The 25,173-nt window shown below is 33.5% G+C and overlaps 1 protein-coding gene across 1 annotated transcript in view; it reads left to right on the top strand.

The window, feature by feature from the left end:
- Positions 1-25,173, top strand: part of LOC140434930 (nose resistant to fluoxetine protein 6-like) — a 141,726-nt gene that overhangs the window by 50,070 nt on the left and 66,483 nt on the right. The window contains exon 6 of the mRNA XM_072523569.1: positions 18,739-18,896. Coding sequence (XP_072379670.1) covers positions 18,739-18,896 — 158 coding nt within the window. The remainder of the gene's footprint in view (positions 1-18,738; positions 18,897-25,173) is intronic.

The following is a 25,173-nucleotide window of genomic DNA, read 5'->3' as shown; positions in this document are numbered from 1 at the left end:
TTACAGTTTTTAAAAAGAAGACTACGATGCAGAGATACGGGAAAGGAATCTCGAGGAAGACCTATGGGAAAATAGAGAATTAAGATAGAGAGAAGATTGAGCTAGATATAAAATAGAGGATTGTTAGTTAATTATATTAATATTAATTAACTGAAACTTACCATTAATTTTGTTAACCATCTTTTCACAAAGAATTACCATTTTCCTTAATTCCATTGTACTATTTTTAAATATATTTCTTTTAAATTGTCGTTAATTACTTGGAGCTGAAACTAATTTCGTCATTAAATAACTGACAAAAGACAAGATGTACTAAAGAATATATTAAATATAGAGTAGGGCCACTATATCCGAAAGTAATACGTTCCGTATATAACCGCAGTTACGTTACTGTTTGAAATCGATCGGTGTATTATATTGCTTGGTGGTGCAGACGATGATGGTGAGGCAGGCTCCTAAATATTTGACACATTTTACTACTCGACATTATGAAACAAAGTTGTTTTCTTTTTCTTTCTATTTTTCTAAAGCTTTTTTGGTCAAGATGCATACCATTCATGATCTTCTGGTAACTTTAATTCAACATTTCATAGGTGTGTCGTAATCCGTTATTTTATCTTCCAAATTCTGTACCACTCAAAAATTTAAAATTTTCCAGTGTCCATTTGGTTTTATTAAATAAATTTTCTCTTCTTACTAGGAAACTGACTTAAATATTTCTTCTTAATTATCACTTGTCAATATGTTTTGGTGTTCCTCTACTTACATTTTTACTTTGGTAACATTGAAGTCAACGAATCTCTAGCCATCAGCCACACAGCTGATCTAATAAAAATTCTAATGTCTTCATTCATCGCTGGTACGGTATTTATATCGTAGCAGATTCTCTCCACAAATTCTTCCAGCAGAACGTAACCACCGTTTCAGTTCATAAAATACTTAAAGGTAAGTAATTGTCTCAGTGATGTTAAACCTTCTCATTCTCGGTGTTCGGACCCAGGAGAGTATCGTATACTCGTCAGTATAACTCTTCCTTCTTTAACTACTTTTTCACTTTAGGAACGAAATAGGCAAACCATTAAGTCGTTTTACGTCCTTTGATTTTATTGCTGAAAACTTATATTTTTGGCATGGTAAAAATAACCGGTCTTAATAATAGATCTATCAGAGTGTCCATTTGCATTGCCATGTATTATTATACTTAATCGATCTTTCTTTTAAATCAAGGCGCTTGTTTTGTCTTTTTCAGAATATACATAGATCCCGTATAAATAACACTGCAGGTTTCTCATAGTCGAATTCAGCGTCTATTAAAATTTTAACGTTTTTTATGTTAAATCTGTTCCGGATTCTATCCAACCCTTTTTAGCTTCAAGTAAAAGAATTGGTCGCATCTTTTGTGATATATTTTTCTTAAAAATGTTTGTACAAGTTTAAAGCTTTTTGCTGCAACGTATTTTTATCAACAGATATACTTTTCCTATTACTGGTTTATACCGCACTGTAGTAAGGGCTCGTTCTCAATTTGGATGGACCGTCTATTTTGTCATCTCTAAAGATGAACCTATGATAGAGAAAATAAGCAGAGAAACAATGGAAGTGCATGTATAATCAGACAAAAAAAAACAGGCGTAGATTTCAGAGCAATTAGTGGAAAAATTTTGTATATCGAAATGTTAATAATAAACGTTTACGCTCCAACAGAAGATGCAATTAATGAAAACAAATTATACTTCTATCAGCAGCTCGAAGAGGCTTTTGAAAACATACCCAGAAACGACATTTTTATGATAATAAGAGACTTGTATATCATTGTTGGAAAAGAGGAGGATAATAAGAAACTTGCAGGGAAAGAAACAATTCACGAAGAAACAAAAGCAAGACTGTGTAATAGCAAAAATAAAAATAATAACAATTAGAAAACAAGCTCAACGATATAAGAAAAAAGGATGGAATCTTAATAAGCTAAAATCAGAAGAAGTAAACAATAAATACACAGAAGGAATAGCAAAAAACTACATACGGTCGAAACTGAAAACATAGAAACCGATTGAAACAACTTAAAATAAGTGAATAAAACTAAATGAATACATAGAAAAAAAACAAGAAGCGGCGAAACTATATAAAAAGAAAAACCAGAATGGATTAAAGAGCAGATGGAAGCAATAAAAACTAATAACAAAGCCAACAAAAAACCAACAAACAGCAAAGCATTTGTTCAAGTTGTACAAAATAAAAAAAAACAGGAATATTGGGAAGTACAAATAAGGTATAAAAGAGACGATGAAGAAAAAGGTCCTATGTATAAGGAAATTATACATAAACTTAAACCATTTAATAAGTCTATCTCCATTATTAGCCGATATAGTTATGGAACATTTTGAAACAAATATTATTTCTAAACAAAATTTAAAATCCACAGTATGCTGGAGATCTGTAGATGATGTATTCTCAATATGGCCTCATGGATCAGAGCTGTTGGACGCATTTCTGAATGATATAAATGATAAAGAAGAGACAATAACATTTACCATGAAAAAAGAATATAATAACATACTACCTTTCCTGGATATTTTAACTTCTAAGAACGATACTAAATATGAGACTCAGGTGTAGAAAAAACCAACACACACCAACAGATATTTAAATTTCAGATCAAATCACAATATTAATATTAAAAAGGGAATCATTAAATCCTTATATGATAGAGCCAAAGTTACTTGTTCTAACGAAAATTCATTCTTGAAGGGAAAACATTTGTTAATATATGTTTTATTAAAAAATAATTATCCTTTATCAACCGAATAGAACAGAACAACTTAGAACAAAATCCTACAGCATATACCTAATACAAGGAAAATAACAATACCATACAGAAAAGGATTATCAGAAAAACTAGGAAAAGGTAGGAAATATATTCAACATTTCAACAACAATCAATACAACAAATACATTCAGATATATTTTACTCGAAATGAAAAACATAAACATATCAGCAAAACGATTAGATTAGCGAAAATAACAATGGACAACTCTGTAGCCGAAGCTATATTAGACAAGGAAAATGCCGAAACTATCAATATAAAACCAGAAGTACGACAAGGAAATAGCCTATCTACGAAATTTTTTAACACAAAATGATCATACAAAGTATCTAGTTCCAAAAATAAAGAGATTTAAGTGTCTAGTTGTAACAATAGACAGCTAGAAAGTACTTAAACACAGGCATATTAGTAAAAATACCAAATATACAAAAACACCAGACCTGTCATAAACTACGCAGCAAAAGAGACTGTGTTCCTGGCTAATAAAGATGAAGAGTATCTAAGAAGAATAGAAAGGAAAATCTTCAGGTACTGGAATTCTCAGACTAAAAAAATCCAAGACGGAGAGTTTAGACGATTATTTAACAACGAGGCAAAATAAATAATAAAATAAATGAAGAACATACGGTCAGATATATAAAAGCTCAAAGGTTAATACGGCTCGGGCATGTACTAAGACGAGAAGAAGATAAATTAATAAAAAAAATATTAAAGTGAAAATCTATAAATATAAGATCTAGAGAGACAACAAAGTGAAGTTGGGAAGATCAGACCAGAGAAGATATCAACGGAATGAAGAACGACCAGGAGATAAAATTTAAAAAAAGTTCTGAAACTATTTTCTTGTGGCATGTCTAAGTTAAATATGTTTATATGTGGGTAAGCCACAGCTGATTGAAATAAAAATAACATTTTTAAATAACATCTGATGTTTTGATTTTCACTCCGAAAATCGTTTTCAGAAAAGGTTATTTAAAAAATAAACGAAAAATAGAAAGGAATGGGCCTCAATCACCAATCGATCGAAATCAGACAACAACCTGTAAAAGAAGACGATAGACAAGAATGAAGATAACAAAGAAAAAGCGGATTGATTTTTCTTGAAAAATAGATCAAAAGAGTTCATATTAATGACGGCTTATTTATACTCCTGCGCAATAGTGACAGGCCGTTATATATCTGTATCTGATTTTAGATAGAAACAGAAAAATGTAATTAACAAAGTCGATCTCGCTTAATGATAAAGCCCCACACGATAATGAATTTTATCTAATTGAGGATAAAACTTAAAGATAAAAAGCAAAATTAAATTCCGTATATTTTAAAACTTACTTAGTTTTCAAGTGTACACAATCTAATGAAATACAGAATCGTCCTGCTTAATATTTGGTGGAGGAATAGGAGTGTATAATGCAAATCGTGCTTTTGCGTTCCGTTAAAGACATCTATATTTTTTGCTTCTTTGTTTTATATTTTTAATTAAATGCAATATGATATTAAGACTGCAATAATTGAAAACTAATATTCTTAATATAACTTAATTTTATTTAAAACTACAATAATTGAAAACTAATATTCTTTTCAATTAATATTAATTTTTAATTAGATTGAAACTTTTAATATCTTGCCTGCGAAATAAAAGTAATATTGAAGAAAAATTTTACTATACCAATACTGCCCTCATAAGCTAAAAAGCCCTATCTCCAAAGAACAAAATTTTACAGGAGACAAGGAAAACCATTTTTTTCTCCAGCATCACAGTTTTGATATTTTTAAATGAATTTAATGTGTAAATGGTTTTGTTTCAATGTTAAAATTATGGTTTTAACATAAGAATATTTAAATTTTTTAGAACAAAAATGGATTTACGGCTTTTTATTTTAAAGTTGAATGCTGACATATTAGATTCTAAGAAGCCCTAACTCCTTTATTTATCGTCCTTACTCGACGCAATGAGTACAAGAATGATGGTAATTTATATGGGTAAATTGTTGATGCATAGTGGAATATAAATATTCCCAGCATCGCTCTTAAAGGCTTGATTAAGCGTGAGTATACAATTTACTTTAATTGCTATCGACACATTTCCTCATCTTCATCTTTCCTCACTAGATGTCTCTAGTAGCATATTCTGGTAATTATTTTTTCTATAATTGCCAGAGTAGTCGGTGCGTTTTGATTTGGTTTGAGTGTTCTTACAAACTCTCTCTAATGACAGGTAGACCCAGAAACACGTGTTAGGGAGTGGTAAGAGACTCGAATTAAATCGAAACGCAACCATTTTCGTATAATACTTTTAAATTTTTGAAAGTGAGAAATAGAAACGCAACTTTAATTTCTGTTGAAATATCCTAGTGTTTGTGTTACGTTTATTTAATAATATTTTTTTATATAAAGTTAGTTTTTCCCACTCTTTTTTAAATGTAATTTTAGAAGTTTCATTTTCTGCTTTTACTATATATATTATGTTTTCAATTTTTGAGCAAGCAACTTTAAAACTGTGTCTAAGTTGGTAATATTAGTTAAGCAACAATGTTGGTTAATCAAAATTAGATTCAAGAACCTAGAATATTACATTTTGAGGTTAACGTAGGTACAACTTTACTGATAACTGAATATCTTTAAATACATAATAAGAATGAACTTACCTGATTAAATGATTTCCGAAAATAAAATGGATATTATATCTTCTTGGGAAAATGGGATCTTAAAATTACAACTAAACAAAATTAAATCCACAAACGAAAGAAGTAGTACTCGTCAGCGTCAAACAATTAATAACAATGAAACTGGCAAAAGCCACGTCAAAACAGCCAGTCATGCCATAACATTTGATGAAAGAATACCTTAACTCCAAAAACTATTCCGCGATATTTCACAGAAGACGGCCTTAATTCCGTATTCATAGGATTTGTGGTTTGTGGATTTGGGGTACTTTTAGTTCTTTTTTTTTCGCTACATAGGGCTTTATTTTAACAAAAATGATACCACACTGGATTTAGGGATTTATATTGCAAAATAACTCGCCATTTTGATGGATTTAAGGCTTTCTAACGACATTTGTAGGTGTATTTTTATACGCCGATTCATAAATGCCCATAAAAGACATTTAAAAAATGTTGGAGTTAGGGCCTTTTAGCTTATGAGTGCAGAATAGTACTCCAGTCGTCAGAGACGAAAATGCCGCTGAATCTCTAAAAATTATACGAACGAGCTGAATTTTGCGGAGAATATTAATTTTGGAACCTCAGAAAAGATGTAGAAAGTTTACTACTTTTACCCCTGGGCTTCCCTCTAAAACCCTTCTTGTAATGGTGTAAAAACATAAAAAAATTGATTTACCAAGAATCTGTACGCCGTAGAAAAAAATGTTTTAAATAAAAAGTGTAGCTGAAATAATTTTAAACAAATATGTTTATAACCATTTTTTGTGTAGAATGAATTTTTCTCTCAGAAACAATGCTTGAAGGAACCGTCGATTTTGAATGTCAGTTACGCGCGCGAAATCAATGTTAAATAAAATTTGTATCAGTTCGACGGTAAAAATTCGAATATCTTTTGATCCAAGTGTCCTATCGACAAAAATCAAGATGCTTTTTAAAGGTAAAGAGTTTAGCTTTCATATGAAATTTTTGTATTTAGCCGCAAATAAACTCAGATTTTATAAAGGTGTTAAATAAATAAACGTGGCGCGATTTTTGCCATTTGTCATGATTCTCATGAGATCAATTCATTCTATACCTTTAATTGATTGGCCACTATAAAGTTTCGATTACTAGAGCCTAACCTTCAAAATCTATAGCATGAAATTTTAGTTTTGAGTTGTGCCAAAAAATGTGAGGCATTTGAAATATACTTAAAAAGTGCTGGATTTATACTTTCACATAACAAACAATCTAAAACGTTTAAAACTTTTTTTTCAATTACACTAGTACGTTTTTCAAAAGAACCAAACTTCTGCTATAAACTACAACCAAAAACCGTCTTCTTGGAGGCATTCATCGTGACGTGTAATCATTTGTAATGCAAAACATTAAATTTTGCGTTTTTTATTCATATTTCAAATGTCTCATATTTGTTGCCAATTTTATGTTATAGGTATTTTAAAGATTGATCTCTAAGAATGGAAGTTTTACTACGACTGGTCAATGAAAGTGAGCAATTTTATTGATCTCACAAGATTGGTAAAAAATAGCAAAAATCACGACACTTTTATTTATTTATTATATTTATAAAAACTGATTTTTTTTGCGGCAAATACAAAAAGTGCATACGAAAGCTGAATTCTTTACCTTTAAAACGCATCTTGATTTTTGTTGATATGACTCTAAAATCAACGGATATCGAATTGTTACCGTCGAAATGTTACAAATTTGATTTAAATTGATTTCACGCGCGTAACTGACATTGAAAATCGACGGTAGCTTTAGGCGTTGTTTCTAAGAGAACAGTTTATTCTACACATTTTTGTCTACAGCGTAAAGATTTTCGGTAAATCGATTTTTTGCGTTTTTACCCCCCTACGGGGGTGGGGTGATTTAGAGGAAAGCCCGGGGGAAAGTGGTTAACTTTTTTGCATCTTTTTTGGGGTCCCAAAATTATTATTCACGGTAAAATTCAGCTTGGTCGTTTGATTTTTAGTTGTCAACCCAATGACGACTGGAGTATAGATATCTTGCAAAAATCAAGAACATAAAAACTTAATTGCATAATGGCTGGTTATGGGCAATAATACATTGGCTGATTGAGTAGTCCTCATAAAATCTTAGCCTATACAGCAAAATTTAAGTGGATGTATAATAATTATGTACTTTTGCTATACTATTAGTGGTGACTAAATCGTGCTGGACATGACGCTGCTAAAAAAGGCACTCAGGCCTGAGTTCGAAAACCTTATAATATATTATAATCTGATAGCATTATACGGATAATATTATGCTGAAATAATGCATCTCCTGAAGTAAAATGTTACGTCAAACAGAGGCTCCATTCGGATTTCAGGATGAGTCCATTTAAGGAAAAACACCGTTAGTTGAGTTTGTATCTTAAAATATTTGAAATATTTCTAATTCATACTAACATTGACTCTAATAATAGCAGCCACCTTACTGCAGACATGAAGACACCCCTGAGAAAAATCTCTCTCTTGATTCCAGATTTATATTTTATCTTGTTGACACATTTTTAATATCGTTGCTGCCACTTCTTAGTAAGGGCACTTACACGAGGACACTAAATACGTAACATCTAAGAATTCTTATGCGAATATTTATACTTAAAGACTTAAAGTTGCAGAGAATCTTCCTAAGGCTATTGAAAGAGCTTCTGGCTTTTTCAATACGAGTTTTTATTTCATAGCTGTGATCCCAAGTATCCTTAATATTGCAGCCCAAATAGCATATTTTTTCCACTCCTTCTAACGGTGTATCGTTAATTGTAATTTGGGTGTTTATGCCGCAGGTCGTATTTGTTACATGCTTCTACAACGTTATCCGTCATCCTTTGGAGCCCATGTGCACTATCTGCCAACAACATTGTATCGTCTGCATATCTATTTTGTTTATAAGTTGACCGTTTACAACAATCCCACCTTCTGATTCATCCGAGGCCTCTCTAAAGATATTTTCAGAGTATATGTTAAATATTGTCGGTGACAATATGCAACCCTGTCTAACTCCTTTTTCTACTGTGAAGATCTCGAATAGTTCATTTTCTAATCGTACTGTTGCTTTCTGTTGGAGATATAAGTTTGATATCAGTCTTATATCCTTACCGTCGAGTCCTGATGTTTTGCTACGTGGACAGTTCATGCTATAACGACAACCGTTTGTTTTACTTTGATTGATATCATTGTGTCGTTTTTAAACATTTAAAAGTATTGAGGCACATTTTACGGTCATTAACAAACTATAAACTTTAAAGTGTATTTGTATTACCTTATTGATGATTTGATTTTGTTGACATTTGATTATATTGATGATATTTTTATAGTGTAGTTTGTATTTTTATTGACGTGAAACTACTTGATTGTTTTATACTGGTAATTTAGTCATCAGTAAGCTAGTGAAACCGGTTATTATATTAAGAGCTAAATAGTATTCCTTGTTTTTTATTGTTATAGACTTGTTCTTTTATATCATCTTAAATCATATTATATTTTGTTTAACCAGTCACCTATTCATTCATTCTCTGGAATTTTTATATATTCAGTAGTGATTTTGCCTGTCGCATGCGAAGGGGGATCCATTCAATTGCCATCTACAGTCACTTATTAAATTTTTAAAATAATAAACTTTTTGCATATAAACGCGTGCCTGTTGGTGAGAACATTTCTGACAGTTGGATTTTCATTCTTTATGAGAGGTCTCCAAGTCGAAAGTAACCGTATGCCGTCATATCTTTTATTGAGACAATTTGGCCTTTTTTCAATTTCTATGGCTTCTCTGATAATTCTTGGTTTATAGAAGCGGATGAGAGCTATGGTTCTGGAGTTTTCAAAATTAATTTTGTGACTTGTTTAAAGATGGTATTGACCTAGAGCTGAAATTGAGTCGGAATTGCGAACAAAAATGGAATGTTAATAAATCAAAATTTGGATTCTACGATTTGTTTGACCTATACAGGATCGGGGGCAATCTGCACCAGGAATTTCATAAACTCCATTTTTTGTTGGGCGATAAATACTGTCTTTATTCCTCTTGATTTTAGAAATTTTTTTTGTGACACCACTTAAGGGTTGTCACTCCCGAAGGTACTTTTTAAAAAGGCCCTTTTAAAGGTACAACTGACAGAGTAACAGCACTTTATTTAATATAATTACAACTGACTTTAAAATGAAAATTTACAGTATTTATATGAAATTAATTGATGACAACTTGTCTGCAATATGTGTCGAAACTGCTGATCGGCTGGACTATTGAACTGCAATACTGCTGACAATCGGGGTTAATGTATCGTAATTTCTCCATCCCCTGGGGAAGTTTTGTGAGGGATGAACAAAACTCCGTGAACTGTTTCTGAGGACTCTGGGCTTTGGTCAGGGATGTCTTCTGCTGTGGTTGGATTCTGCTCATCTTTTTCTTTTTTCAGTTTGCGTAGCTTGAGAAAACCAAAAATTAAAAGGATTGCTACCAGTATATATATCGGTGGTGTCCATATGTAGCTGTGGTCCATTTGTGTTGGAAGGATGGATTGGAACCTTTCTTCTTCCTGTGATAACTTGTGTAGTTCATCTAAAGGAATTCTGTCCAATTTTAGGGGTTTGACTATTGGGTGGTTCTTCAGAATACTGGTGGTCTTGACTTTTGGTAATGTTAGTGGTTCTTCTTTAATTGTTGTTTTGGAATTTATGTAAACTTCATTATTGGTTCGTAGTTCACATCCTGGCGGTAACTCAATTAGATAGGTCCCTTCGAGTACTTCTATTTCAGTGGTCGTGCAATGGGTAGATACTTTCGTAGCCTTTGGAAAAACGGCAATGTAGTGTGCATCGGATACTTTTTGAATGATCGTTGTAGTGACAGTGACGGGAACACTTTGGCATTGGGCAGCATCATTGATTAACTGGAGAATTTGGATGATGCAGTCATTAGTCTGGTCATTCTCTTGTGGAAATTTCTCAGGACAGATGAATGATTTGGATTCGCTTCTTTTGCATGGTACATCCATATATTGAAAAAGGTCTGAGTTGTGGACTAGGTATGGACCAGGTGGAATGATTATTGTGTGATTATTAGTTGGAAGGGAGTATAAATGGAAGTATGTGAACGACTTGGAATGAAGAATAGGAAAATGTAAAATAAAAACAAGGGTGTGATTCGTGTAGTAACCATCAATGTCTATGATTTCATAGTATTTGGTTAAGTCTTCTTCCTGAATATAGGGAATCTGTGATGCAGGGTGGTGTTCAAGCATCTTTTGCACGGCCCATTTTATTTCTTCAGGTTTAATGAGACCGTTGTGTAAAGTTTTGATTCTTGCAAATGTAATTGCTGTTTGTAGATCATCCAGTATTTGTATAATTGTTTGTAAATTTAGATTTATCTGGTCAAGGATATTTCGAACTTGCATATAATCATTAAAATCGAAAACGAATTGGTTCATCTCTAAGCTAATTTTGCTTGTCTCTTCAGCTATGATTTCTTGGTTGTGTGTAAGTAATGAAATTGTTTGGTTAAAATTTGTCATTATTCTTTTATTGAGGCTGAGTTGGCTATTGATGTTAGTAATAATGTTCTGTTGGTTATTTTCAAGTGATTTAATGGCAGCGTTGTATCTTTCAGCATCTTCTTGATCTAGATTACCAGAAATAGATTTTATTACACTTCCCAATCCGTTTATAAGTCCTCTTTTGCTTCTGGATTTTGGATATATTGTGTCTAGTTTCTCTTTTGCTGTTTGGAGGAGGTACTGTACAGTTTTATCAAAGTTTTGTAGGCTGTCAGAATATGGTTGACTAAGTCCATTTTCTATTGCTCTGTTGGTGGTGATATACTGAGATTCTATGGATTCAATCTCTTCTGCGATGGGTTCTAGATGGAAATAGTGGATGAAGTCATGAGTGCTGGTCTGTATCCTCGCTTGTCCAAGTTTAACTGGGAGGATTCCTGGATTGTCCTTCAGGTTTTGAATTTGAACTTGTTGGGCTGCTACTAAGGTACATCTGTAAAGCAGTTTTAGCATTAGTCTTTGGCTGGTGTTTGATGTTCTTTTTGTGTATTGACGTATCTTGAGTGTCTATTGTTACGGGATTATTATTTTTCACAATGCGGGAAGAAAATCTCGGAAGAAGTTTATTTCTTTTTACTGTTTTTCTAGTGTAAACTTTTGTGCTGGGTTTATAAGTTATTGGTGTTTGTCTTTTTTGATTTATTTTTTCAATATTTTTCTGTTTGGTTTCTTGTAGCTTTTTGTTTATTTCACTGTAGATTTCTTTTGTCTTTAATCTGTGGCTCTGTGTATAGTTATTTATTAGAGTTCTGTTAATATCGATGTCAAATGGATCCTGGGGATCGATATGGCCATTTAGAATTTCGATTGGCTTTTGTTTAGTTGATGAATGAATGGAATTGTTGTATCCTAAAATAGCATACAACATATGTTCTTTAATACCCAGAGTCTTCCTTTTTTCTCTAAGTATTCTTAGGTGTTCCAAAATTGTAGAGTGAAAACGTTCTATCATTCCGTTCGATTGTGGATTATCTGGTGTTGTGTAGTGAATCGAAATTTTGTGTGTATCGACAAATTCCTGAACAAGGCCGTTTTTGAATTCGGTTCCACTATCTGCGATTATCATGTGTGGGAGTCCATGGTGGGTTATAAATAGCATGAAGGCATTAAGGACATTTATTGCGTTGGATCCTTCTATGGGATATGCTTGGCCATATTTCGAGAATGCATCAATTATTGTAAGGAATTTTTGTCCGTTAGCTTGGAATGTGTCCATATGAATTATTTCTAACGGTTCTGTTGGAGTTGGTGTTACCATAAATTTCGGCTTAATTGGATTTCTGTCATACTTGTTAGCTTGGCACGTATCACAAAGGTTGATAACTTCTTCGATGTCTTTCTTTAGCGTAGGCCAGTAGTAGCGTTTTCTTATTTGAGCTTCGGTTTCGTTAATTCCTCTGTGGTTAGTCTTCCCTTGATGGTAGTTCTCTATAATTTCTTTCTGTCTCTCTGTGCTGTTTATATCTTCTAGGAGGCTGTTGCATTTGACAAGATCGAATGCGGAATTTTTAAAAGTTTCTCGTAGAATATTGCATAGGGATTTGTAGAGTTCATCATTTTCGAACAGAATGGCGTACTTCTTTTTCGGATCTATATAGTTCTTGAAAAACTGGAAAATGTCGTTGTGAAGATCATTTTTTCCCAATTGGACATACATTCTCTTCTTTGTTACAAAACACTGCTCTATGATTGGTTTCGCCGGGCTATAGTTTACTATCTTGAGAATTATTTGATTATTGTAACAATTTAGTGGTTTCTCGCTAATTGGAATTCCCATTATTGGATTTTCTGCCGTGGAATGTTTGGTTACATCTGTATCGTTATCTTCTTGTAAGTATTGGGAGTTTGATGGCTGAGCTTTAGATTTTTGCTGTTTGCTGTCTTCATGTAGGATTTCGTCTATTATCTTTATTTCTTCGGGAGTTAACGTTGCAGTTTGATTTTTTTGGATGATTTTATCTAAGTCACCTAAAGGGGTTGACGGATTCAAAGTTTTTTGAGACTCTTCGGCTGGGTCGGTTAGAAATTCTTCCAGATCGGATAAGGAACTGGGGTGATTAATCATGGAGATATCATCGTCATCTTTTGAGAGGAGTTTCATTATTTCTTCCATATTCTCGTCTACACTGTTTAATTCTTTCGTGTGAATTTCGACACGGGATAAAGCATCTGCATTGGTGTTGGATTTGCCTTTTTTATATATTACTTCGTAATCAAATTCCTCCAGCTTTAATCTCCATCTGACAAGTTTTGAGTTTGGATTTTTAAGTGAAAATAGCCATTGTAGAGGTCGATGGTCAGATAAAACTTTCGTCCGAAAAGGTATGGGCGGAAGTATTTAGTAGCCCACACAATTGCTAACATCTCCTTTTCGATAGTCGAATATTTCAGTTCTGTTTCATTTAAAGTTCTGGATGCATAGGCGATAGGTTTATCATTTCCTATTGGACCTTGTGATAGTATGGCTCCTATAGCGAAGTTGCCTGCATCAGTCGTGAGGTTAAAGGGTTTAGTGAAGTCTGGATATTGCAGAAGTGGTTCATTAATCAATAAGCTTTTACAGGTTTTGATACAGTTTAAGAATTCTTCGGTGTGTTCAATTTTTGCATCCTTTTTAAGACATATGGTAAGTGGTTTTGTAATTTTGGCAAAGTCCTTTATGAATTTTCTATAGTAACCAAGTAATCCTAAAAATCCTCGAATTTCTTTTGTTGTTTTTGGTACAGGATAGTCTATGATGGCTTTAATCTTAGTCGGGTTTGGTTTAATTCCCTCGCAGGTTACGACGTGACCTAGAAAATCGACTTCTTTCTTAAGGAATTCACATTTGTCAACTTGTATCTTAAATCTTGTTTCTCTTAATCTTTCAAAAATTTTCTTAAGATTTACCATATGTTCTTGAAGAGAGGTTGAAAATACAATAATGTCGTCCATGTAGACCAGACATATTTCTCCTATTAGTCCTTTTAGTACGTTCTCCATTACTCTCTGGAATGTTGAGGGTGCATTTTTGAGTCCGAACGGCATTCTCATGTATTCATAGTGGCCATTTTCAACGTTAAATGCAGTCTTCTGGATATCTTCTTCGGCCATTTCAATTTGATGGAATCCGCTGGCTAGATCTAGGGTTGAGAAGTATTGGCAGCGTCCTAGTTTGTCCAGAATGTCTGTTATATTTGGAATTGGATATCGGTCATCGATGGTTTTCTCGTTCACCTTCCGGTAGTCGACAACTATTCTCCATTTAATTTTTCCTGAGGCATCTGGTTTCTTTGGAACGACCCAGATTGGAGATGACCAGGGTGATTGACTCGGTCTGATAATTCCTTGATCAAGCATTGAAGTGATCTGCTTACGTACTTCTTCTTTATGGATGTGTGGATACCGATATGACTTGGTATAAACTGGAACTTCGTCTTTGGTTCGTATATGGTGCTTTATTTGGTTAGTAAATGTTAAAGGATCGTCTGGATGATGAAATATCTCTGCAAACTTCCTGCACAGTCGTCTTAGGTGAGATTCTTCTTCGGTATTAAGATGATCGGTTCTAAGGAGAGGATCGACATCTTTTAGATTACTGTCTTCGGTAGGTATGATATCTGACGTATATATATGATATTCCTCGAGATTTATGGGTTGACTTTTGATGGGATCAGTTAATGCTACTTGGATGTATTCATCGGTGTTATTGACTAGCTCGGTCCAGGCGAGTTGATTACAGGCAATGGTGAGAGTTTCTCTTAGGATGGCACCTTCGACTTCTTGTCTTGGGATGACGATTGTACCTGATGTTTCCTTTACTGGTAAGCGGACTTGGGTAATTGATTGGGGCTCTAGCTGGACTGTATAGAATTGGGCTTTGTTTGTGACGTAGTAATTAATAGGAAGAATAGAATGCTCTGTAGTAAGAGTAGCTTGGGTAAAATCGAGATTTGCTTTTAGAAGTTTAAGATTATCGAGGCCGATAAGACCGTCAAATGTCTTGTGAAATTTGAAAAGATAAAATTTTAGGTTAATATCGGAGTTAAATTCGGGAAAAATTGGGATTTCTACACAATAATCCTGTGAATGATTTTGAAAAATTGATGTAACGATAAATGGTTCATATTTAATATTATTCTTGTAGAATTTATTGGCTATATCAGGATTAAGGAAAGATTTAGTGGCTCCTGTATCAATAAGAAGTTTAAGAGGGGGATTTTGAATTTTAATGTAAGGAAGCTCTCTTTTGTCGGCATAGGAATGCAATTCTACTACGTTTCTTCTTTTTCGTCTTTCTTGCTCATAATAAGTGTAATCTGGGTATGTGTCATTGTCTATACCTTCATCGTAATTATTTTCCTCTTGTTCGATATTAAAGAGTTCTTCTACGGTGAATCGGGGGCTGGCAGTTTGTTGAAAGCGGAAGTTTCTTTGAGATTGGGGTCTATTAAAACCGGTTTGGCGTGTAGATACGCTCATAGGTGTTGGCTTATATGATTGAGATGGAACTGGTTTATGAAAATTGGGTTGATTAGCCCTAGAATTTTGTGCATATGGAGTGAGTTGATGATTTTGTTGGAATCTAGGGGGTTGAAATGTCCCTCTTGGACTATTATTGAATGATTGTTGTTGCACAGGAATTTGATTTGGTCTAAAGAATGGCTGTGGCCATTGGGGCTTAGGCACCTCAGGCTGCCATCGTGTAGGAGCAGGTGTATGAGTTAAATTGGATCTCTGTGTTTGTGAAGTCGCAGATGGTTTACTAGAAGATGGCAAGGAATAATTATGAGTTTTTTGGAGATATCTTATGTTATTTTCTTCCTGAATATATTGGATAGCAAGAGCGAGATTGGGTGGTCTCATGGATCGAATCGTTGATCCTAGGGGTTCTCTTAGGCCTGCCAAAAATGTGGTTAGAGCTTGTTGTTGGAAAAATTCTTTTTTACTTCTTTTAACTTCCTCGTTTTCCGTGTGTAATTCAATATGATTTGAAATGGTATTTAAAAGACTCATAACTTTTTCATGAAATTGATGGGGGTTTTCGTTTGGAGCTTGCCGGAGGTTAACTAAATCTCTAGTTAATGAGTTTTCGTTTCGTTGGTCTGCAAAATTTTGGACGAGAATGGATTTTATTGACGGCCAGTCTTTACAGCCGTATACAGAAATAATTTCTCTGGCTCTTCCTTTAATTTTGTTCATAATTCCCCGGGTAAGCATATGATTTTGAAAATTTTCGGGATTTGTATGATCCCAGAAATGGTTTAGAAGCATGGAAATAACATCAATAAAATTGTGGAGTTCATTTGGATTGCCGTCGTACTCTGGTACGATAGAAAGGTCTTTATTAACATCAAAAATGGGTGCCATATTAGAATTATTTGAAATGGATGCTGGTGTAATAATTATAGAAGGTATTTCAAACAAATTTGTGGTTTTAAAAATATGATTATTATCAACTAAATGTAAATCTGGTTTAATATTTTCACTAGATTCTATATTAGATTCAAAAATTGTTGAAAGAGAATCGCTTATTCTAAAGGATGATACTTGTGAATTGATATTAGAATTAGAAATAAGATGAAATTTGCTTACAGTAATAGGATGATGCTTGGATGCATTCCTTTTAGGTACAAGTTTCTTTTCTTCTTTAAGTTTCTTTTCAGCTTTCTTCATAAATATGTTTCTGTGCCAATTTGCCTGGAATCCGTGGGTTAAATAGCTGCAGTTTTCCCTGGATTTGGGTTCGGTAGCGGGTAAACGTTTGAGAACGACGAGGATCTTCTGGAGACTCTCCCACTAATCTACTGAATGCGCCACTTAAGGGTTGTCACTCCCGAAGGTACTTTTTAAAAAGGCCCTTTTAAAGGTACAACTGACAGAGTAACAGCACTTTATTTAATATAATTACAACTGACTTTAAAATGAAAATTTACAGTATTTATATGAAATTAATTGATGACAACTTGTCTGCAATATGTGTCGAAACTGCTGATCGGCTGGACTATTGAACTGCAATACTGCTGACAATCGGGGTTAATGTATCGTAATTCACCTTTGATGTAAGGAAGAAAAGCTTTCGTATGATAAGGATCTGAGTCTTAGGGTTGAGATTAAGTGAGAGATTGATATCTGTTAATGCTACTATTGACGTGATTTTCGCGGTAACCGTTTTGAATAAGGGCTTGTTTTAAACTAAAAGTTCAGCGGGTCTACTTGCATTATCGCGGACACGTATTGATCTGGAGTTAAGCGTATTAATAACAGAATGAATTTGTGATGATGAGACTTGGCATGCAAGTTACGATTGGTATGGGTGAGTTTTCCATAAATAGAGTGATAAAAACCTTGGGATTGGTTTTTCTTTATGATAACGTCGAGAAACGGTAGGGATGAATCAGTTTCCACCTCCATCGTGAACTGGATACTAGGATGTATACCATTCAGATGCGTTTAAAAAGATACCAAAGCATCCCTGCCATGGGGTCAAATGACGAATGTATCGTCAACATATCGTAGCCAACATGTGGGTTTAAGCATTGATATGGATAGTGCTCGGGTCTCGAAGTTGTTCATAAAGATATTGGCAATTACTGGAGATAGTGGGGAGCCCAGTGGGGCATCATTTATTTGTCTTTAGAATTAATTTTGGAAGATGAAATAAGTGTTGGACATACAATGATTAATGAGAGGTAAGTGGTCTTGCTAGATACTGCATTTAGTTTTCAGAATGTTTAGAGTTTCGTCTATAGGAATGTTTGTGAAAAGTGAAACGATATCAAAACTTACTAAAATCTCTGACAGTAAGATAGGGTGTTGTTTAAGAAGTTCGATGAAATGAAAAGAATTTTTGACGAAGGATGAAGCATTTTGGTGAGAGGTTGTAAACTTTTGGCCAAGTACTTGGCCAATGGTTGTGTAGGGCAGTTATATTCACTGACATTCGAGGTGTTCTGGAAGACTTTTCACAGGAAATTATAGATTATTTTATGTCAACTGGAAGAGAGGTTTTATTGATAATGGCTTTTATTGTTTTCTCCAGATAGGTTGTTGAATTATTAGGAATTGGTCTGTAGTCTAAAGTAATAATGAGATTTAAGAGTTTATTAATATAAGAAAAAGTGTTTAGGATGACAGTGGCATGCCTTTATCGGCGGGAAGAATGACTAGATTTGGATTTGATTAAAGTTCATTGCCAATATCTTTATGGAAATCACTATATTTATCAAAAACCCATAAAACGAAGAATAAGAAGAAAATGTAACGTAAATGACATACCCGAATTGATACTTAACAAAACAGTGGAATAAATACATAGACAGCATGAAAGAGAACATTATTATCAAAATAGGAAGACATAAATCACCAAACGGCCAACCACTCAAGATATAAAGTGACAGCCTTTTATAGGCATAATTGGTTAAAGAAAGGAAGAAAATAAATAGGAAGGAGAAATAAACCGTGCAAATGAAATTCACGTTTCAACTGAATACAAGCTTATTTGAGGTATTGTGCATAAATTCTTTCCTCGATTGTTCGTTTTCGTTCCTAAGTACTTTTAGTAATGTAGTTACCATTTGAAATTAACAATTAATATCGGTCGTAGACAAAAGATACGTCCAAACTCGGAATACGATTAATTAATTTCGATTTTGGTCGTCTCAGATTTTATATAAACAGTGTTTAACATACCTATTTTTTTCAGCAATACAGATCATCGGTAGCATGCCTATTATTTCATGGAGATTTATTTGTAGACTCCTTTTTTATTCTCAGTGGACTTTTAGTAGTTTATAGTCTTCTAAACCAAATGGAAAGGCATCGTCTAAATCCTGGATTTATTATATTACTAAGATATATAAGGTAAGTCATATTTATTCCAATTTACGGACACTGTAATTAATATTAAACTTAAAATTAACATTATTAATATGAAAATTTAGATTGCCAATGCAATGATGTGCTAGATATGTGTTTATACTAGTATAGTCAGAAAATACATTAGTATATAGCTTCAAACGCTTGCGATATTTCCAGTCACCTGCTTTTAGACCTCTTTTTTCCATCGCACTGCCTACTTCTTGTCTTCACGATCTTTGTTAAAAAAGATTCACTGTAACATTCTCTTTGTACGTCTTTGACCATTCATCCTTTCGACAAGGTCATTCTAATTCACCTTTTTGCATTCTACAGTTTCCAGGATGGCGATGTCTGTGCCCATACGCTCTCTAATTTCAATATTCCTTATTATATCTATTCTAGTAAGTTGGCAACATCTACGCCAATTATTATTTACTTCCGTTGCTTTTATTTTGAGTGATACAAGATACCTTGAAGACCATCGCTGTTGTAATTTTTATATTCAACCACCAAAAAAAACCCCGAGTATTGACTTTTGACGGATTTCGAATGAAAATAACATAAAACTCCGGGAGTCCAACTACCCTCTACAGGCCCTGATCGACAGACGAGTAAAACCGCGGTTTTGTGGCTCGTCGGTAAAACTCGCCAGTGTATCACTGCAATACTGCGGTTTTATATACCGACGAACCTGGCTTGTGGCTCGTCAGTTTGTTTTATTTTTTACTTGGCTCGTCATTTAAAACCGCGCGTGTATCACTACTGGCCAGCAAAACCGGCAGTTTTCCTCCACCGTTGAAGTGAAAAGATCAGTTTTTAATCATGGATATGCTAACTATCAGCCACGACATTTTATTAAAATTTATATATTGTTTACGAGACTGTGTTTGTTTGTGAATACAAAAACAAAACAACTCGACTTACGGCATATGTTAAACTTTTAAATACCGAACGTCTAGGGCGTCTCCGCTTTTTTTTTGTAATTTCGTAGTATGCTAGAGCGAGGTAGCATAAAACTTCACTTTCAGTTGAACACAACATGTTAGCTGTGGACGGTTAACAATGACTGTTTTGCTCGCTAGTCGATCAACACCAACGAGCCGCGGGTAAAACCGTCGTTCTCAAAACTGCGGTATTATGACCCGCTCGTCGATCACAGTGAACACAAAAAGCTCCGAGTAATGACCTTCAAATAATTTTGATGAAAATAACATATAACTCGAGGCAGACGAGGTCCACCCTGGGCACCAGCTAGCTCGAGGACCATCGTCGTTATCATATTCGTGTTGAGTGGCCTCAAAAACCCCAGAGTAATGACTATCGACTGATTTAGAATGAAATTAACATACTCCGGGAGTCCATCCTGGGCACTAGGTAGCTCTATAACCATCGTCATTATCTTCTTCGTATCCAGCGACCTCGAAAACTCGCGAGTTACAAAATTGAACTTATTCCTGTCGATATTTTCTGAGCAAATTTTTCATTTTGTACGTAAATACTTTAGAAATGCATTATTTTTTTTTTCATTTTACCGCTATGAATTTTGTTCACAAACTTTCCTGACATTAGTTCTAAACTTATTTTTTCACCTCTCACCACTACATACTTTGTTTTTAATAGATTATTTGATAAACTTCACTTAGTATATTCTTTATAGTACGTTACAGTCTATATGACAAAAAGTCTGGGCCAAAACATAAACCTTATTGATAAAAAAAAAGAAACCAGGATATTAGAGTAGGTCTAATTGTAACTAAGCTATTTTAGAGAGACCATTTTCTCTTCTTGGCAGATTAGAAATTGACAAGAGTCTAAGATTCAAAAACCAATAAATATGGGAAGACCAATGGATAGAACAGCAAAACGAGGATAGAAAAATTGGAGCTTTGCTGCAGAGGAATAGCTTAGAAGAGGGCTAAACATAATAGTTTAGTTTAGCTTTTTTTTTTTAAAAAAGAAGAAGGTATACGAAGAATTAGTTAGTCTGTGTCAAAGCAACAGATGTTTTATTATTTGGTGTAATGCCACTAATGACATTAATAACATTATATCGAATATTAAAAATCTATTATATGGAAACTCTCTATCAACAATAACATTTGAATAATTGTTTAGTTGGCTTTAATTATTAAAATTAATTTAGCGCTAAGCATACTTATCGTATCTTTATACAATTATTATAACAATGAAACAGGTACCTATACAATTAAAATACATGATAAAACATTAAAAGTGTATCGACTTCAGTAAATTACTTTGACTTTGAAATGTATCACTTGGTTTTCCTATATGGCCTAAAGCACTTTGTTATATAAAAAAAGATTGTGATTAAATCTGAACAGAAGAAAAATACCATTCTGGTTAATGTATCGAACCAATTGTTTTTTTTTATAGACTGAAATAAAAGTACTCCCAAATCCTTATAATAAATAAATAATCTTTATAAAGAAAAATCATAGCAGTTAATGTAAGTTAGAAAATGTACAGACCACGAAACATATATTTTAATATCATAATTATGAATATAATATATTTGTTTATTCTGTCTGTCTATCTGTGGGTAACGAAAACCCCAGCGCCGGCATTACGTCATATCTTCGTTGTTATCGGTCCGATTGGAGCGTGTGATACGTTAAATGTAAGGGGAAGAGATAACGATTATATTAAGATAAAAAAAACCAACAAAGCGACTACCAAAAAGGCACTACAGAGTATATTCATTATTATTGAACGTATCGTTACAAACGAGATATCATTGGGTACTATGGATGAAAATAGATTTATTATAAGGCAAATTTTGATTTTATAACTTAAAGAAGGCCTCTGGCCAAGTACAAAATAAACATTTGATTGAATTATACCATATGACATACAAAAAGAAAGGGGAGGATATAAAGAATATATTAAGAAAGAAAAAAACAAACCAGGCGACTACCAAAGGGACACTACACCTTATCTTCGTTATTAATGATTTTATAGCCATATAACAGATATCACATGAGAGTATAAATGATAATAGACACACTATAAGGTAAATTTACTCTATTGATTTGAAGAAGGCCTCTGACTGAGTACAAAATAAACAAATAAATTGTCCTAGCATGCGACATAGCAAATGAAAAGGGGAGAATATAATGAATATATCAAGATAGAAAAAATAAACAAGGCACCAAAAGGGCACGACACAGCATCTTCGTTATTAATGAATATATAGTGACATACGAGATATCATAGGACCCTATGGGTAAAAATACATTAAATATAGGTCAAATTTTGATTTATTGACTTAAAGGGGGTATCTGGCTGCGTACAAAATAAACAATCAAACACACAAACAATTAAATAATAAACAATGATCGAATCATAACAGGCGACATAGCAAATTAAAGGGAACGATATAGAGAATATAAAGAAAAGGAATAAAAAACAAACAAGAGCCACCAAAAGGACACTAAATAGCATCTTAGTTTTCAATAAACATATAGCGACATACGAGATGTCATAGGGCACTATGGATACAAATAGATTTACCATAAGACAAATTTTAATTTATTTACTTAAAGAAGGCCTTAGCAAGTAGCCAACGTAATACCAAGGAATCTTCTGCAGTTACTAAAACCAAATCAATGTGTTTTATCGCGACGCTAAGGTGTAATCATTGCAGAATATTTAAATGGTCAACACAACAAGTGAGTTGCTTCAAATGTGTAATTAAATTTGCAGATGTTTCCTTAACATCCCGCTCCGGGCATGCTGTTACAGGACCCCTATTAAAAAATGTCTAGGCGTCAATGGCTGAAAATCATTAGAATCAGCATAGGCAATGCGTACTGTGGCTGGGAATTTAAAATAGCCTCAATATGAGTCAAAATTTTGTATAACTCCACAAATAGGAGAACAGTACATACCGTGGGAGTCCATACCGAGTAGTAAATAGCCAGGAGCGTACTGTTTTTTACATTGGAGAAATTAGTTGGAAAAATTTCTCTACCGTTTTACGGCTGTAATTCTCAGCCAGAGTCCGCCAGGTCTCTGCGGCATCACTTAGGTCATGCTTTTCTTTTTGTGTCATCAATACCATGAACATGATGGCGTAACAGGTTGCCCAAATCCACTTTGTCTCTGACCTTGAGATGCGAGTGTTTTTTTATGGGCCAGGTTAGGAAGACACTCTTTGCTCATAGCCTTGGTACGTGAGACACTCTTCAATATTTCTGTTAAACAATATTAAATTCGTTTAATAATTATCGTTTGCCGATCAAACAGAATAAAAAATAATCTTTTGGGATGAAAACAAATGTGAGAAAACGCATATTTTTATTTTCAGTAAATAATAGAATATAGAATAGAATAGAATATTCTTTATTAAACCAATGAGATCACAATGTGATATAGGATAAGTCATATAGTTACATAAAGCATAATCAACAAAGTATAGATTAATATAAAACAAAGATATGCAATATAGAGCGTCTCTGAACCCCGTCGGTCCTCATTCCTGTAGTCTTTTATTAAGTCAAAATAATCATTTAGGTTGTAAACGCATAATTGGATCAAGCATGATTTTAATTTATTTTTGAATTTTTGAATATTATTTTGATTTCTCATATTACATAAGTGGCAAACAATTGTAAAATTTAGATCCTGCAAAATCAGGACTAGTTTCAAAAAGAGTTGTGCAGTTTACACACGCTGATCAACCTCCCGTGTCTTGTCGGGTAATTATGAAAGTCAGAGTTAAGGGTAAAATTTTGAAATTTAGTTTTGTCGTGAATAATACACTTATAAATATATAAAGCATGGAAAGTCAACGTCAAGTCAAGTCTGTGTTCAATAAAATATTTACGACATGATTGTCTATTATCAATATTGAATATTAATCTAAGAATTCTCTGTTGAGTTATAAAAACTATAGAAGAGTTCCTAGAGTTTCCCCACAAGACAACATTATAGGCCATATATGAATAAACCAATGTATAGTAAACACTTATCAATTGATTGGTATTAAATAGAGTTTTCAACTGAAGGATCGCATAGTAACCCTTATTCATTGTTTTGCATACTTTAGTAACGTTTTCATCCCATGTCATATTACTTTCTAGAATGCTACCAAGAAATAATGTTGTATCACTAAAAGGCATTTCCTCAGAACTAACTGTGATCTTATAATCATCGAATTGCTTACAGCGCGAGTAGAACTGCATACAAATAGTTTTCTTTGCATTTAGCATTAAAGAGTTCCTTTTACACCAGATTGTAAATTCCTGTGCTATCAAGTTCATTTTTGATATGAGTTCGACTTCAGTTGACTCGTTAACTACAATTGTGGAATCATCTGCATAGAGAACTGTATGATCTGCAGTTAAAAAATTTATCAAATCATTTACATATAAAAGAAATATTAAGGGTCCCACTACGGAGCCTTGTGGTACACCTTGATCAAGATTAAAAACAGATGACTTCTTATTATCGACTTTTACTAGGAATTTACGATGTTGTTAGTATTACTTTAACCAGTTCAAGAAGTGACCACGAAAATCAAGGGCTTCTAATTTATGCAGTATAATTTCAATGTCAATAGAGTCAAAAGCCTTAGTTAAGTCAAAAAAGAGTGCACCCACATACCTTTTTCGATCCAAAGCAGCGTGGATATAATTAAATAATGAAATAGAGGCACTCACTGTAGATTTATTAGGAAGAAACCCATGCTGGCATTTATTTAAGATATCATATTTATCCAGAAAATTTAACATTTTATTGTAAATACACTTTTCGATAATTTTAGAGAGTACACTTGTTACAGTGATTGGCCTGTAATTATCAACCAAACATGGATCTCCCTTTTTGAAAATTGGACTAACTACTCCCGTTTTAAGGTCACTTGGAAACTTGCCATCCTTGACAGATAGGTTGATGATGTGAGACATCCATCAAACTTAGTATTAGCTTAGTGATGTGAGTCTACCGTCTAACAAAACGAATATCTTATGTAGGATGTTATCTACGTTATAATAGGGACCTAACGATTAAAATGAAGAACAGAGTAGGAATAAAACCCATTCATTCGCACGCGAAGGGTAATAATTATCATAAAACTAGATATCCAGACTTTCAAGAAGAGAACTGAAAGTTTTAAACTAACAACTTAAATATATTTTGAGTATGTTGAGAAAAACATAAAATACAAACTTTTCCAGTCAATAATTTGGAAAATGTGGGATAAATGCGACCTCGTACAATAAGAACATCATGGCTTAATAATGTTAAAAAGTGATTGGGA

This window comes from Diabrotica undecimpunctata, chromosome 2 (assembly GCF_040954645.1).
Source record: "Diabrotica undecimpunctata isolate CICGRU chromosome 2, icDiaUnde3, whole genome shotgun sequence".
Taxonomy (NCBI): domain Eukaryota; kingdom Metazoa; phylum Arthropoda; class Insecta; order Coleoptera; family Chrysomelidae; genus Diabrotica; species Diabrotica undecimpunctata.
This window is presented reverse-complemented; position numbering and strand designations above follow the sequence as displayed.